The sequence below is a fragment of the Sorex araneus genome, chromosome 4, assembly GCF_027595985.1.
Source record: "Sorex araneus isolate mSorAra2 chromosome 4, mSorAra2.pri, whole genome shotgun sequence".
NCBI lineage: Eukaryota > Metazoa > Chordata > Mammalia > Eulipotyphla > Soricidae > Sorex > Sorex araneus.
Window position 1 is genome coordinate 222,883,234 of NC_073305.1, and position 12,996 is coordinate 222,896,229.

The 12,996-nt window shown below is 61.6% G+C and overlaps 1 protein-coding gene across 3 annotated transcripts; it reads left to right on the forward strand.

Annotated features, from left to right (window-relative positions):
• The first annotated feature begins 138 nt into the window (after positions 1–138).
• On the forward strand, positions 139–12,832 carry RHBDF1 (rhomboid 5 homolog 1). Of its 3 annotated transcripts, XM_055135528.1 has the most exons (18): positions 139–280; positions 6,534–6,874; positions 7,080–7,187; positions 7,624–7,837; positions 8,107–8,316; positions 8,553–8,675; positions 8,778–8,935; positions 9,166–9,423; positions 9,505–9,616; positions 9,754–9,828; positions 9,906–10,067; positions 10,534–10,634; positions 10,751–10,814; positions 11,091–11,185; positions 11,421–11,496; positions 11,564–11,664; positions 11,789–11,942; positions 12,140–12,832. In XM_055135528.1, the coding sequence occupies exons 2-18, from the start codon at positions 6,558–6,560 to the stop codon at positions 12,557–12,559; spliced, it is 2,748 nt and encodes a 915-aa protein (XP_054991503.1). In that variant the 5' UTR covers positions 139–280; positions 6,534–6,557; the 3' UTR covers positions 12,560–12,832. The 3 variants fall into 3 exon arrangements, with proteins under 3 accessions (XP_054991503.1, XP_054991504.1, XP_054991505.1); XM_055135529.1 differs by lacking the exon at positions 7,080–7,187; XM_055135530.1 differs by lacking the exons at positions 139–280; positions 6,534–6,874; positions 7,080–7,187 and having other exon boundaries at positions 7,675–7,837; positions 8,087–8,316.
• The last annotated feature ends 164 nt before the right edge of the window (positions 12,833–12,996 follow it).

The window sequence follows — 12,996 nt, forward strand, 5'->3', positions numbered from 1 at the left end:
GGGGTCTGGAGGCCCGCTGTCCGCTCCGGGAGCCCCAGGTGGCCCCCGCGGGCACGCGCACGGGCTGCCCGGCGGCCTGCCCCGAGGAGGCGGCTCTCTGGCCGGGCGCGCCGCGCGCATTCCTGAGCCCTGAGTCAGCGCGGCCGCCCCCTCCGGCCGGGCCCGCCCCCGGCGCACGCCCCTTGCTCCATGGCATTCCCGGGCGGCGGGCCGGACGGGCCGGACGGGCCGGCGGCGGCGGCGCTTTCCCGAAGCCGGCAGGACCCCCGCGGACCCGGCGGTGAGCGGACGGCGCGCGGGCCGGGGCGGGCCGGGGCGGGTCGGGCGGGGCGCGCGGGGCCGGGCCGGGCCGGGCCGGGGCCGGCGGGGCGAGTCCCCCGGCCGAGGCCGCACGTCCCCGCGGAGCTGCCCAGCCCGAGCCCGCGGCCGCCCGGCCCTGGATTCCGCGCCCGGCGCGCCGCAAAAATAGCCAGTGGCCGGATTAGCACGTCCGCGCGGCCTGGCCGGGGGACAGCCCGACTCCCGCCCCACCCCAGCAGCTGAGCCCCTCACCCCCGGCCCCGACCCCCGCCCGCGGGTGGGCGCTGTCCGCGGCCGGACCTCCCGGGGCCCGCCCGTCCGCCGCGGGCTCTGGGCAGCGGGAGTCCGCCCTGGCGGTGGGCCCTCGCCCCCGCCCTCGCCCCGGGACGCCCCGCCGACAGCCCCGAGGTCCCGGTTTCCTGCCCACCCGGGCCACGCCGCCACCGCGGGGCGGGAAGCCGGCCTCGTCGCGGCGCCCCGAGCGCGTCCGGGGCCGGGTGGCCGGTGGACTCGGGACACCCCTTGTCCCCCAGGCCTTCCTGCCCAGCCGCCCTGAGCCGAGTCCTCTGTCTGTGCAGCCGGTCCTCGTGTGCTTCGTCTGCGTGTCGCCTGGGTGGGGCCTAGACGCAGAGGGCCCCAGTCCCGAGCTGGGACAGGCCCCCCACCCACCGGGGACTTTCTGGTGGGGAAGATCCAGGATGAAACTTGCTTTTCAGGTTTGGCCCGGCTTGGTGCCGGTGCTCCCCGTTCCCAGGGATCCCAGGGAACATGCCGGGGCCCCTAGCTCCCCAGCTCCCAGGCCAAGTTGAGAAGGAATTCAGGAAGGTCCCTGAAAGCTCAGGGAAAGCCAGCTGGAGCATTTTCCTAGGAGCCAGGCAGGAGTTCGCGCGTTCACGCAGGTCAGCCTGGATTGAAGGCGCTGCCTCTTCCCAGCGCAGATCCCCACCTCACAGGCACTCAGGACTGCCAGGGAAGGCCTGAGCCGCTCCCCTTCCCCGGGGCCCCTTCCCTCTGTTCCCTTCCTTCTTAGCCCCTCCCCCTCCTCCCCTGCCCCTCCCCCCTGGGCACCTTTCCCCTCTGCCCCTTCCCCCTGTGCCCCTTTTCCTGGACCCCTTACCCCCTCCCCTCTCCCGGGGTTCCAGCAGCTCCTCCACCTCCTTGCTGCGTCTGGGCTTTGGGTTCACTCTCCTTGCTTCAGGCACCCCCATTTTTTCTCCCTTGGGGTATGGGCTGCCCCCAGCCAGCTCCAGTTCCCCATCTCTGTTGTGTCTGGCTGGATTGACTTTCCACACAGGTCAGGTTTCGGGGGCCCCTACTTATTTCTGGGTTGACTGTTTGAGACTGACACTGAGGCGGTGGGGGTGGGGTGTACTTGACAGCCCTCCGTGTCCTATGAACCCCTGAGAGGTTCAGTGATCTCTGATGCTGACTGGCCTCTTGGAGCCTCAGTTTGCTCATTTGCAAGATGGGCATCAGCAGCCGTTCCAGTGTTGTGCTGGGCCAGTGGGCTGAGTTGTCCGGTTCAGGTTTGACACAGTCCTGCCAGCTCCTCCTACTCTGGAAACAGACTGCAGGGACCTGTTTCCCTGCCTGCAGTCTCTCCGCCCTTTCCCGCTTCAGGGGCTTCCTGGGAAGTTGTGCACACAGGAGGTCGCTGAGGGTAGTCAGGGGCCTGCAGGTGCCCAGGCTGCTCTGCTCTGCTGGGATGTGTGCTGCTCCAGGGTGCCCTCAGTTCCCTTTTGGGGTCCAGTGAGGCCCCAGAGTACCACCCCATGTCTGCTGCAACTGAATCCGTGCTTCACCCCACCTGTGCTGATTGTGTGACTTTTGGTGATCAGTCCAGACCCGTCAGAGCTCTCGAGCCCCCCCTGTTTGACCCCCTGAGGTCAGGGCTTCCGGTTCTGGCCATTCTGTCCTGCCAGGCTGGGTCATCCTCCTCTCCGTGACTAGCCCCCTTTTCCTGACTTTGCCCCTCTAACGAAGTCCCCTGAGGGCCACTCTTCCTCCAGGACTCTGGGGCTCTAGACTCCTGATCCTGGCTCCTGTTTGCTCTTGGGTGAGTGCAGGTGATGGCACACCTGGAAAGGCAGGTATGGCAGGCTAAGGGGCCACCAGCTGGGTCTTAGGTTGACCCTGCCCCCCCCTTGCCCTCCTTTCTTCCACAGGAAAGTGGGGAGTTGATGGGGTGCTGTGGGAATGGCCCACATTACCCCAGCTCTGTCCAGGTCCAGGTGAGATAGAGGCTAGGTGAGTCTGAGTCACCCAGGAGCAATTGATGGGGAAAGACTCCATGTGAGATGGCCAGATACTCAGCCCCCCTCCCAACCCTCCCACAGGGGATATGGGTGGGCCTGGGTCTCAGAGAGTCAGACATCAGGAAGGGGGGTGAGGAGCTGCCTTCATGGGACTGTACTCAGGGGGCTTGGGGCACTTCTGGACAGGTGTCCGGAGGAGGGGCCCATTGCTCCTGCTGACCTCAGGGGTGGCTGCCTCCTGGACTGTGCTCTTGTTGCTGGCAAACTGGTCCCATGCCCCCCTGCTCTGGGCTGTCTGCTGCCACCAACCTCTGGTTTTGAGTCAGTTGTTGCTCTGTGTGCACGTATCTGTGTCCATGTATGTGTATGTATGCATGTCCGTGTATTGTGTATGTGTGCTTGTCTGTGTGTATGCACATGTGTATAAGAGTATGCATGTTTGTGCACGGTTCATGTGTGTATGTCCATCTGTGTATTTATGTCTGTGTTGTGCATATGTGCATGTCCGTATGTCTGTGTGAGTGTGTTCATGTCTGTGTATATGTGTGTGCACATGTGTATGTGCATATCTGAGCATGGGCCTATACATGTGTGTACATGTATATTTGTGCATGCCCATGTTGCTGTGTGCATGTGTGCATGAGTTCACATCTGTGTTTGTGTGCACTTGTATATGTGCATGTCCATGTATATTGCATGTGTACACATGTCAGTGTATGTGTGCACTGGTGTATGTGTGCATGTCCATGCATGTGTGTATAGGTATATATGTGTGTATGCATTTTCATGCATGCGTGTATGTGTGCATGCGTAGGTGTATATATGTTCATATATGTGTGTGCGTGTCCATGTATGTATGCATGTGCGTGTCTACGTTTGCATGTGTGGGCATGCACACATATATGTGTGTGTCCATATGTATGTAGGTGCATGTCTGTATGTGTGCATGCATGAACATCTGTGCATATGTGTATGTATGTGCTGTATCATAGCCTATGCCTCACAAATGCTGCTGCTTCCTGAGCATCTTGCCTCAGAACTGCCTGCCATTGTCTGTGTTCAGGATGGTCAGTCTTCAGCGTCCTGCCCCTGGCTCCCAGGCCTAGTGCCAGCTGGAGGGAACCACAGCACCAACCCCCCAGTGGGGCCCTGAGAGGTGCCACCTGCTCCAACCCACCCTCTGCTCTGATGGTTGCAGCAGCTCCCACCACCACTCCCCCCCTCCACTTGGAGCTGCTCGTGACCCCCCAGGGGCCCCCTGCTGGGGCTGGCGTGTCCAGATCTCCAGGCTGGCATCCTTCACTGTTGCCAGATGACTCAGATGCTGTCTGACCCGGCACCCTGCCCCCAGGCTGTAGCTTCTCCCTGCACTGAGGGGTCAGAGCGGAGATGCTGCTGGGGTACCCTCCGGGGCTCTCTGGGAACAAGAGCCCCTGTGTGCCAGGGAGGCAGACACTGAGCTACTGTCTCCTTTGGGCAGGAACCGAGCTCCTCACCAGCCCAGACTCTTTGTCTGCCTGAGCCTGGCCTTGCTCCCCATAACCTCAGGGCCCGCTGTGGAACATGCCTCCCCGGCCTTAGTGCCACCCACTCGATGCCCAGAGCGGGAGCTGGGGAGGGTGGGCCAAGGAGCGCAGCATCAGGAGGACCATAATGGGGCCACGTGGTCCCTTGGGTCCCTCCCACCTCTATCCCAAACACTGCTCAGGGCCAGCATGGAGGGGGCAGTGTCCAGCTCCTTGTTCATGACCAGCACCCTCCTCCCTCCACTAAGTGTGGTGGCTCTGCCTTGCCCCATTTCTAGGCTCAGCTCCACTTCCTGGACCCCAATAAAGACTCATTTCCAGGAATTTCCATCACCGTGCTCAAGGTTGGCTCTGCTGGCCTTTGATTCTATTTGATGGCAACTCTGGAAAACCCCCAGCTGCCTGCAGGGGCCCCAAGCTGGCTCCATCTGTGAAAGGGGGTATTGGCGAGGAAGAGGTTGCCCTTTCTTGAGGCCTGTGGCTGGACCTGCTTAGGAACTGGTCTGGCCTGAATCTGGTGCGTGATGGGTGTGGAGTTCTGGTCTCCTGGTCCCCTTATAGCAGGACCCATTTCTCAGGCTGCCTTCATGTTGAACAGAACATCCTCTCTCAGGAACTCCATCTGACCCCACATTTTTGGACTCACCATGGATTCCCAGTGTTGGCAGAACAGAGCTGCTCTCCCTCTCTCCTGAGACAAGAGCATGTGGGTGAGGGCAGGAAGAGGCTCAGCCCTGAGGGGGCCGTCTGAGTGGGCAAACCCAGCACACAGCTCTGAAATGAGGTGGGAATGAGTGGGCTGCGTCATGAGAGACGTCCTGAACGCCTCCCTCCCACATGGACCAGTTCTTTGTCTGCTCCTGGTGTGCCCTTGTGATGGGAGGGGTTAGCTGCCCTGAATGTGTGTGCAGAATCATTTTGAGTGGGACCAGTGTATTTGCATGTCCTTAGCCGGTGCAGTCAGTTGGAAGGAACCATGATACTGTTCTGGGCTGCGCACGCTTGGTTATGGTGCCTTCCTGTTTGGGAGTCAAAATAAGGCCAATCGGTATTACTGGCTGTGGCTGGTGGGCCTGTGTCACCCAGTCGATGGAGGGCTCAGTAAGGAGGAGCCCAGTAAGCTGTACCTGGAAAAGCCCCTGAGGAGCATCAGGCCTTTCCAAGCAGGAAGTGTTGTCCTGGGAGTACAGGTCCAGGAGGGTCTGTGCGCCCACCCTTAGAAGGCCTGGCCCAAGGTCTGTTCCTGCAAACGTGGGGCCCTAGGTAGGACCAGCCTCTGTCCTCACATCCTCAATTTTACTGCTTGCCATCAAGACTGACCTTTCCTCACTCTTCCCTTCTTCCCTTTGTTGCTCGTTGGATGGCTGGGGGTTGTGCACACTTGGTTGTGATACTTGCCGAGGGCACGTCCATACTGCAGAGCCCACAGACACCTCTCTCTGCAAGTCATGGGGGTGGGAGTCTCCAGACAGCAGAGCCACAGTGACAGGTGCATGTGGGTGGCACCGCGGGTGATGTTTTACCTCTCTCTTCCCCAAGCAGTCAAGTGGCTCCAAGTGGAAGCTGTTTCCACTGGCCTTAGTTGGTCCCTACTGGTAACCAGAAGGAAGCCAAGAAATTTAGGTGTCATTTGGCCACACCCTGCTCTCAGTGTCCCTCCTTGAGCACACCGTCTTTTTGTCTTAGTGGGAGAGGGAGCCCAGGGGCCACTGCATGGGACCAGACACCCCCAATCACGCATCTCCCGTTTTCAGAACACTTGTTAGGCCTCTTAGGGTGAAGGAGCAGATCTTCCTGGAAGCTAATATGGCTTTTGTTTTGTTTTGTTGGGGGTAGGAGGGTGTTGGGGGTTTGGGCCACACCTGGCTGTACTCAGGGCTTACTTCTGGCTTTGTGCTGGGAAATCGAGCCTGGGTCGACCGCCTGCAAGCAAACTTCTTAGCCCACTGTGCTCTCTCCGGCTCTGGGAAACTGGTTTTCATGTCAAATGAAGTGGAAGCCCAAGAAGTCCATAGTCTTGCACACACATGGGGGCCAGTGGCAGCACTCAGGGCCTGGCCTCTGTGCCGTGGGGCCTGTGTCTCCATCTGGGCTCCAGCTAGTTTGGGGCAGAGCTGGGAAAGTGCCCAGGGGCCTTCGAGTTTGGTGCTATTTGTTTCTGTGCAAATTTTGCCCCTTGGTGGCCACCATCACTTCTGCACCCAGGTGCTTTTACTGCCCCCGGCCGTGTGGCACCTTCCAGGATGTCCACAGTGGCTTCTGTCGTTGGAGCAGACGTCATGCTTGTCGATAAAGAGGGTGAGGTCTGGGTGTAGTGTACAACTGGGAGAACCCTCAGCTTGCCTGTGCTCTCTCTTGTGCTCACTCTGTCCCGGGTACTGGCTGTTCTGGCACTGGGTCCCTGCAGAGATCAGTTCTGTCATGGTTAACTTACCCCCTACCCCCACCCCAGGCCTGTCCGGCACCAGCTGCAGCCATGAGTGAGGCCCGGAGAGACAGCACGAGCAGCCTGCAGCGCAAAAAGCCATCCTGGCTGAAGCTGGACATCCCAGTGGCTGTGCCCCCCACGCCTGAGGAGCCCAGCTCCATGCAGGCAGGCTCTGGCCAGCAGGGGCTGTGGGCACAGACTGCTGTCCCCCTTCCTCGGGACCCTGCGGCCCAACCCCTGAGACGCCAGGCTTTCCTGCGGAGTGTGAGTATGCCGGCTGAGGCGGCCCACATCTCCTCGCCCCACCACGAGCCCCGGCGACCGGCACTGCAGCGCCAGATGTCCATCACACAGACCATCCGCAGGTACAGGGCCACCTTGCCACTCTGCAGTGTGGGCTGGGAGGCATGTTGGGGTTTGGGATTGGGCCAGGGCCTCCCATGTCTTCGCTTTTGTGACCCTGCCCGGTGGCACCCCACCCTCTTCCTGCTTTCACCTGGCCCTGCCTCTTCGCACCTCCAGCACTTGCTCTCTCCTCTGTCTCTTTCACCCCACACTCCGGCCCCTCAGCAGCCGACAAGTGCATTTTGGGCGTGTCCACACCCTGCCCCTCTTGGGCTCCCCTGCCGCCCGCAGGGTTCTCCCGCAGCGCCGGTCTTTCTCTCGGTCCCTGCTCAGGTACCTGGGGCAGAGCACAGGGTGTGGGCAGGAACTGGCATGTGTGCAGTGCGTGACTTCCCTGGGGCGGGCTCCCCGGGTCTCTGACAGGAGGTGCTCGTGGGATTCGGCTGCTCAGAGCCTGTCTGGAGTAGCTGCACCCCCTTAAGCCCTATCTGAGCTCTGTTCCACTGGCTGAGTGTCTCCCCAGCCCCTCTCCCAGGCATGGCTGATGCCGGGGCAAGGCTGGGTGGAAATTTGGAGCGGGTTGGTTTTACCCAGAGGCTGCCCAGGGCCGGAGCGCCTCCCTCCTCTTGAGTAGAACTTGCTTATCAGTGACTGGAGGCCTGGGGTGAAGCATGCTGCCCAGAACAGGGGCCACTGAGAGCCTGCTGGGGAGCAGAGTGCTGGCCTCCTCTCTCTGAGCCCTCCCCACTGTGCCCCCCCCACCATGCAGGGGCACCGCTGACTGGTTTGGAGTGAGCAAGGACAGTGACAGCACCCAGAAGTGGCAGCGCAAGAGCCTCCGCCACTGCAGCCAGCGCTACGGGAGGCTGAAACCCCAGGTCATGCGGGAGCTGGACCTGCCTAGCCAGGACAACGTGTCCCTGACCAGCACAGAGACACCCCCACCCCTGTATGTGGGGCCATGCCAGCTGGGCATGCAGAAGGTGTGCGGCAGCTCTTTACTCGACCCCCGTGGCTCAGTGAGCCTGAGCAGAGGCAGCTCGCTGTGCAGAGCTCAGGTTGGGGAGGGCATCTGCTGGCTCCAGGGGTCCCCGAGGTCCTCTGTGGAAGGGGAGAAGAAAGGGTCCTGGTATTGTACTCGGGAGCCTCTGGGTGCATGGGGCAAGGACATGGTGCTTACACAGCTGTCCAGGGAGGAGCCCTCTGCATGGTGACCCTTCTCCACATTCCAGCGTCTCCTCCCTCCCGCCAGATCATAGACCCCCTGGCCCGGGGTAGGGCCTTCCGCGTGGCGGATGATGCCGCCGATGGCCTGAGCACCCCACACACGCCCATCACGCCGGGTGCTGCCTCCCTCTGCTCCTTCTCCAGCTCCCGCTCGGGTTTCAACCGGCTCCCGCGGAGACGCAAGCGCGAGTCGGTGGCCAAGATGAGCTTCCGGGCAGCTGCAGCCCTGGTGAAGGTGGGCATGGAGCCAGGTGGAGGGGAGCAGGGGCCTGCATGGAGGGGGGCATGGGGCCAGGTGAAGGTGGGTACAGGGCCAGGTGGGGTGGAGACTGAAGCCTAAACACTGGTGGAAGGGGGCTGGGCTGGTGTTGGGGGCACAGGCTCATGTGGAGAGGGACGTGGGCCATTGGAGGCCGTGGGCTAGTGGGGCTGAGCCCTAGCCAGCCAGCTCTGTGCTCATCTCACTGGCAGGGCCGGTCTGTGAGGGATGGCACGCTACGACGGGCACAGCGCCGAAGCTTCACCCCTGCCAGCTTCCTGGAGGAGGACACGGCCGAGTTCCCTGAGGAGCTGGACACGTCCTTTTTTGCTCGGGTAAGTGCCTGGCAGCATCGCCTCTCTCCCCTCCGTGTCTGTGGCAGCATTGCCCACACCCTCTCTGTCTGTATGCCAACCTGACCCGCAGTGTTTGCTCAGGAAGGTGTCCTCCATGAGGAGCTGTCCACGTACCCAGATGAGGTGTTTGAGTCTCCCTCGGAGGCAGCACTCAAGGACTGGGAGAAGGCCCCCGAGCAGGCTGGCCTCACGGGGGGTGCTCTGGACCGCAGTGAGCTGGAGCGCAGTCACCTGATGCTGTGAGTTCTGTCGGGCCCCTGGGGGTCTTGTGGCAGGTCCCAGGGCGGAGGTCACGGAGGGGCTGGGGAACCCAGACTGGCTGTGGGAGTCGGGGCACTCAGAGCCAGGCGTCCTCACCAGACGGGCTGCACGTGGGAAGGTGTGGTGTGAGCCTGCAGCACGGGCTGCTGGGAGAGCTGTGGCAGGTGGGAGGGGTGCCACAGTGACTCCCCTGCACCCCCCGCCCCAGGCCTCTGGAGCGTGGCTGGAGGAAGCAGAAAGAGGGGTGTGCTGGCGGCCCACAGCCCAAGGTGCGACTGCGGCAGGAGGTGGTGAGTGCTGCTGGGCAGCGCCGGGGCCAGCGCATCGCCGTACCCGTGCGCAAGTTCTTCGCCAGGGAGAAGCGGCCGTACGGGCTGGGCATGGTGGGCCGGCTCACCAACCGCACTTACCGCAAGCGCATCGACAGCTACGTGAAGCGCCAGATCGAGGACATGGATGACCACAGGTAGGTCTGGGCTGGTGGGGTGTGGGCCAAGAGCCCCCAGGGGAGCTGGGACTGCCACCTCTGTTAACCCTCCACCCACAGGCCCTTCTTCACCTATTGGCTCACCTTCGTTCACTCGCTCGTCACCATTCTGGCCGTGTGCATCTACGGCATTGCACCAGTGGGTTTCTCGCAGCACGAGACTGTGGACTCGGTGAGCCTCAAGGCCCCAGCGGACCCTCACCACAGAGCTTTGGTTCTGGAGTCCCTTGGTCCCCCAGGGGTGCCATCTGACTTCCCCTCCCCCCGCCCCCTTTCACCTCACCCTCCCCTCTCCTGCCAACTTCCCAGGTGCTGCGGAACCGAGGAGTCTATGAGAATGTGAAGTACGTGCAGCAGGAGAACTTCTGGATCGGGCCCAGCTCGGTGAGGGCAGGGCTGGGCCGGGCTGGGCCACGGGCCTGTGGGGGCAGAGGCCACAGAGGTTCTTCCCACCCCTGCAGGAGGCACTCATCCACCTGGGCGCCAAGTTCTCGCCCTGCATGCGCCAGGACCCACAGGTGCACAGCTTTGTGCGGGCCGCGCGGGAGCGGGAGAAGCACTCGGCCTGCTGTGTCCGCAACGACAGGTCCGGCTGTGTGCAGACCTCGGAGGAGGAGTGCTCGGTGTGTGGCCCGCCCGCGCCTGTTCTCGCCTCACGGCAGTGGTTGCATTGGAGCTTCAGAGCCACTGGTCCTGGGCGTGAACTACCACCTATCCGTGCAGGCCCCGCAGACCACCTCTCCTCACCCCAGACTCCTCCCCTAGGTGACCCTGTGGTGCCCCCTCTTGGGGAGGTTCTTTCCACGAGTGTCTGAGGGAAGCTGATTTGCCCAGTGCACAGCCGGGAAGGCGCATCCTGATGTCACTCGCTGGATGCTGTTCCCTGCCCATCCACAGCTCGGCTCATTCTAAGAGATCAGCAATGAGACCACCCTGCCCCTTACCACAGCCCCTTCCTCATGCACGTGAAGTTCCTGTCAGGCTGTGGGGATGAAGGAAAATGGATTTTGCTTTTTGTCCCTGCCTTGGGGAGACCCCCCTGCCAGACATCCCTGGGTTCTGACAAAGGCTGCCCTTGTGTCCTTGCAGTCCACGCTGGCAGTGTGGGTGAGGTGGCCTGCCCACCCCAGTGCCCCAGAACTTGCTGGCCACAAGAGACAGTTTGGCTCCGTCTGTCACCAGGACCCCAGGTCAGTCTGGCTTTCTGGGGAATGGCTGCAGCTGCTCCCTTGTTGTCAGGGCAGACGGGAGGGCTCTGATGCCAAGGCAGGAAGCAGGGGTCTGACCAGCTACTGGGCTTGCACAGGGTATGTGATGAACCCTCCTCCGAGGACCCCCATGAGTGGCCAGACGACATCACCAAGTGGCCGGTGAGCTGGGGTTGTGGACAGCTCAGGAATCTCCCTGCCCTGAGGTGGAGGAAGCCGAAGCCCCTGTGAATGCCAGAGAGGTTTCCTCCTGGAAGCACCCTGTTTGCCGACGCCCCAGGCCTGCCCATTGGACAGCACCTGCTTTTGCTCAGTGCCAGAGAAGGGTGCTAAGGGGTGTCTCGGGAGGCCAGAGAGTATGGCTTTGGTCAGGGGTGCAGCAGCTGGCAGCACGCCTGAGGCTGGGCAGGCCCTGACTCATGCCTGCTTGTGGCCCAGATCTGCACTAAAAGCAGCGCTGGGAACCACACCAACCATCCCCACATGGACTGTGTCATCACGGGCAGACCCTGCTGCATCGGCACCAAGGGCAGGTAGGCAAAGGTGGCTGGGGACGAAAAGGGTCTGCATGGACTTGGCCTAGAAATAAAGGCTGACAAATGGGGCTAGCACCTGGCAGATGTGCGACCAGAGCAGGCTGAGGATGTTCTTGGCGCTGAGCCCTGGGTTCAGTTTCCTGGACAGTCCGTTCCCCAAACCAAACAACGGCCCCTGGGAGGCATGGTCAGGAGCCCCTGCCCGAGCCTCCAGTCAACGCCCTCTTTGCAGGTGTGAGATCACCTCTCGGGAGTACTGTGACTTCATGAGGGGCTACTTCCATGAGGAGGCCACCCTCTGCTCTCAGGTAGGCTTCCCCAGTGGGTGTCCCCGCTGGCCCCTCCACTGTTGATGCTGATGGGCCCTCTGCACAGGTGCACTGCATGGACGATGTGTGCGGTCTCCTGCCCTTCCTCAACCCTGAAGTGCCTGACCAGTTCTACCGCCTGTGGCTATCCCTCTTCCTGCATGCTGGGCAAGTACCACCATGTGGGCTGGGCAGTTCTGGGTGAGGTGGGTGGCTTCAGGGCCCTCTGGAGGAGTGGCTGTCAGCGAGGGGCTGGCTCCCTTCCCTGTTGCTGAGTGCCCCCTCTCCACAGGGTCCTGCATTGCCTGGTTTCTGTCTGCTTCCAGATGACCGTACTGCGAGATCTGGAGAAGCTGGCCGGCTGGCACCGTATTGCCATCATCTACCTGCTGAGTGGTATCACAGGGAACCTTGCCAGTGCCATTTTCCTGCCATACCGGGCAGAGGTGAGGCCACTGCACCCTGGAGGGTGCACTCCTGTATGAGCTGGGTCCATACCTACTGCCCACTTTGGGTCTTGGCAGTGTCCAGCCTAGAAGCACCACCCTGACCTGCTCTGGGTGACAAGTGGTGGGATGAGGTGATTCTTGGGGCACAGGACCTGTTTTGCACCCTAGCTCAGAGCCACCCCTACTTTGCTCAGGTGGGCCCAGCCGGCTCGCAGTTTGGCATCCTGGCCTGCCTCTTTGTGGAGCTCTTCCAGAGCTGGCAAATCCTGGCGCGGCCGTGGCGTGCCTTCTTCAAGCTGCTGGCTGTGGTGCTCTTCCTGTTCACCTTCGGGCTGCTGCCATGGATCGACAACTTCGCCCACATCTCCGGCTTCATCAGTGGCCTCTTCCTCTCCTTTGCCTTCCTGCCTTACATCAGCTTTGGCAAGTTCGACCTGTACCGCAAGCGCTGCCAGATCATCGTCTTTCAGGTGGTCTTCCTGGGCCTCCTGGCTGGCCTGGTGGTCCTCTTCTACTTCTACCCTGTCCGGTGTGAATGGTGCGAGTTCCTCACCTGCATTCCCTTCACCGACAAGTTCTGTGAGAAGTATGAGCTGGATGCGCAGCTCCACTGAGCTGGCCACGGTGCTGATGGCCATGTGCTCCAGCAGGCCGGAGCCAGGCTGACTGTCCACCCCGGTGAGCCCCACAGGCCACGGGACTCTGCCAGTCTTGGGTTCTGTTTCCTGAAACAGACCTCTCGTGCCTTGTCCACTGCTGTTGACCCTCTCATACTTTGGGCATTTATTACACTAGTTCCCATGATCATTTTCTAACTAGTCTCTTGACGACCACCTCATGTGGCCAATAAATGGACCGGGAGCGTTTTAGCTGCCACTGACTGGAGTAGAGCTGCCACCTCCTTCCTGCTTCATTTGGGGCTGCAAAGAGGCCCTTCGTGCCCCTGGCCTCCCACTCACGAGTCTCCAGAGCACAGAGCTGAGTGCCAGGCACACTTCAACAGCATCCCTCAGCCAGCTACACACACCTTGCCCCCTTTCAGAGCCATGGT

Excerpts from the sequence above, each read along its gene's own strand:
- RHBDF1 (XM_055135528.1), top strand. The coding sequence starts at position 6,558 with ATGAGTGAGGCCCGGAGAGACAGCACGAGCAGCCTGCAGCGCAAAAAG. Across the intron at positions 9,424-9,504 it reads GAGGACATGGATGACCACAG|GCCCTTCTTCACCTATTGGC; the intron begins GTAGGTCTGGGC and ends CTCCACCCACAG. Across the intron at positions 11,186-11,420 it reads TGCATCGGCACCAAGGGCAG|GTGTGAGATCACCTCTCGGG; the intron begins GTAGGCAAAGGT and ends CCCTCTTTGCAG.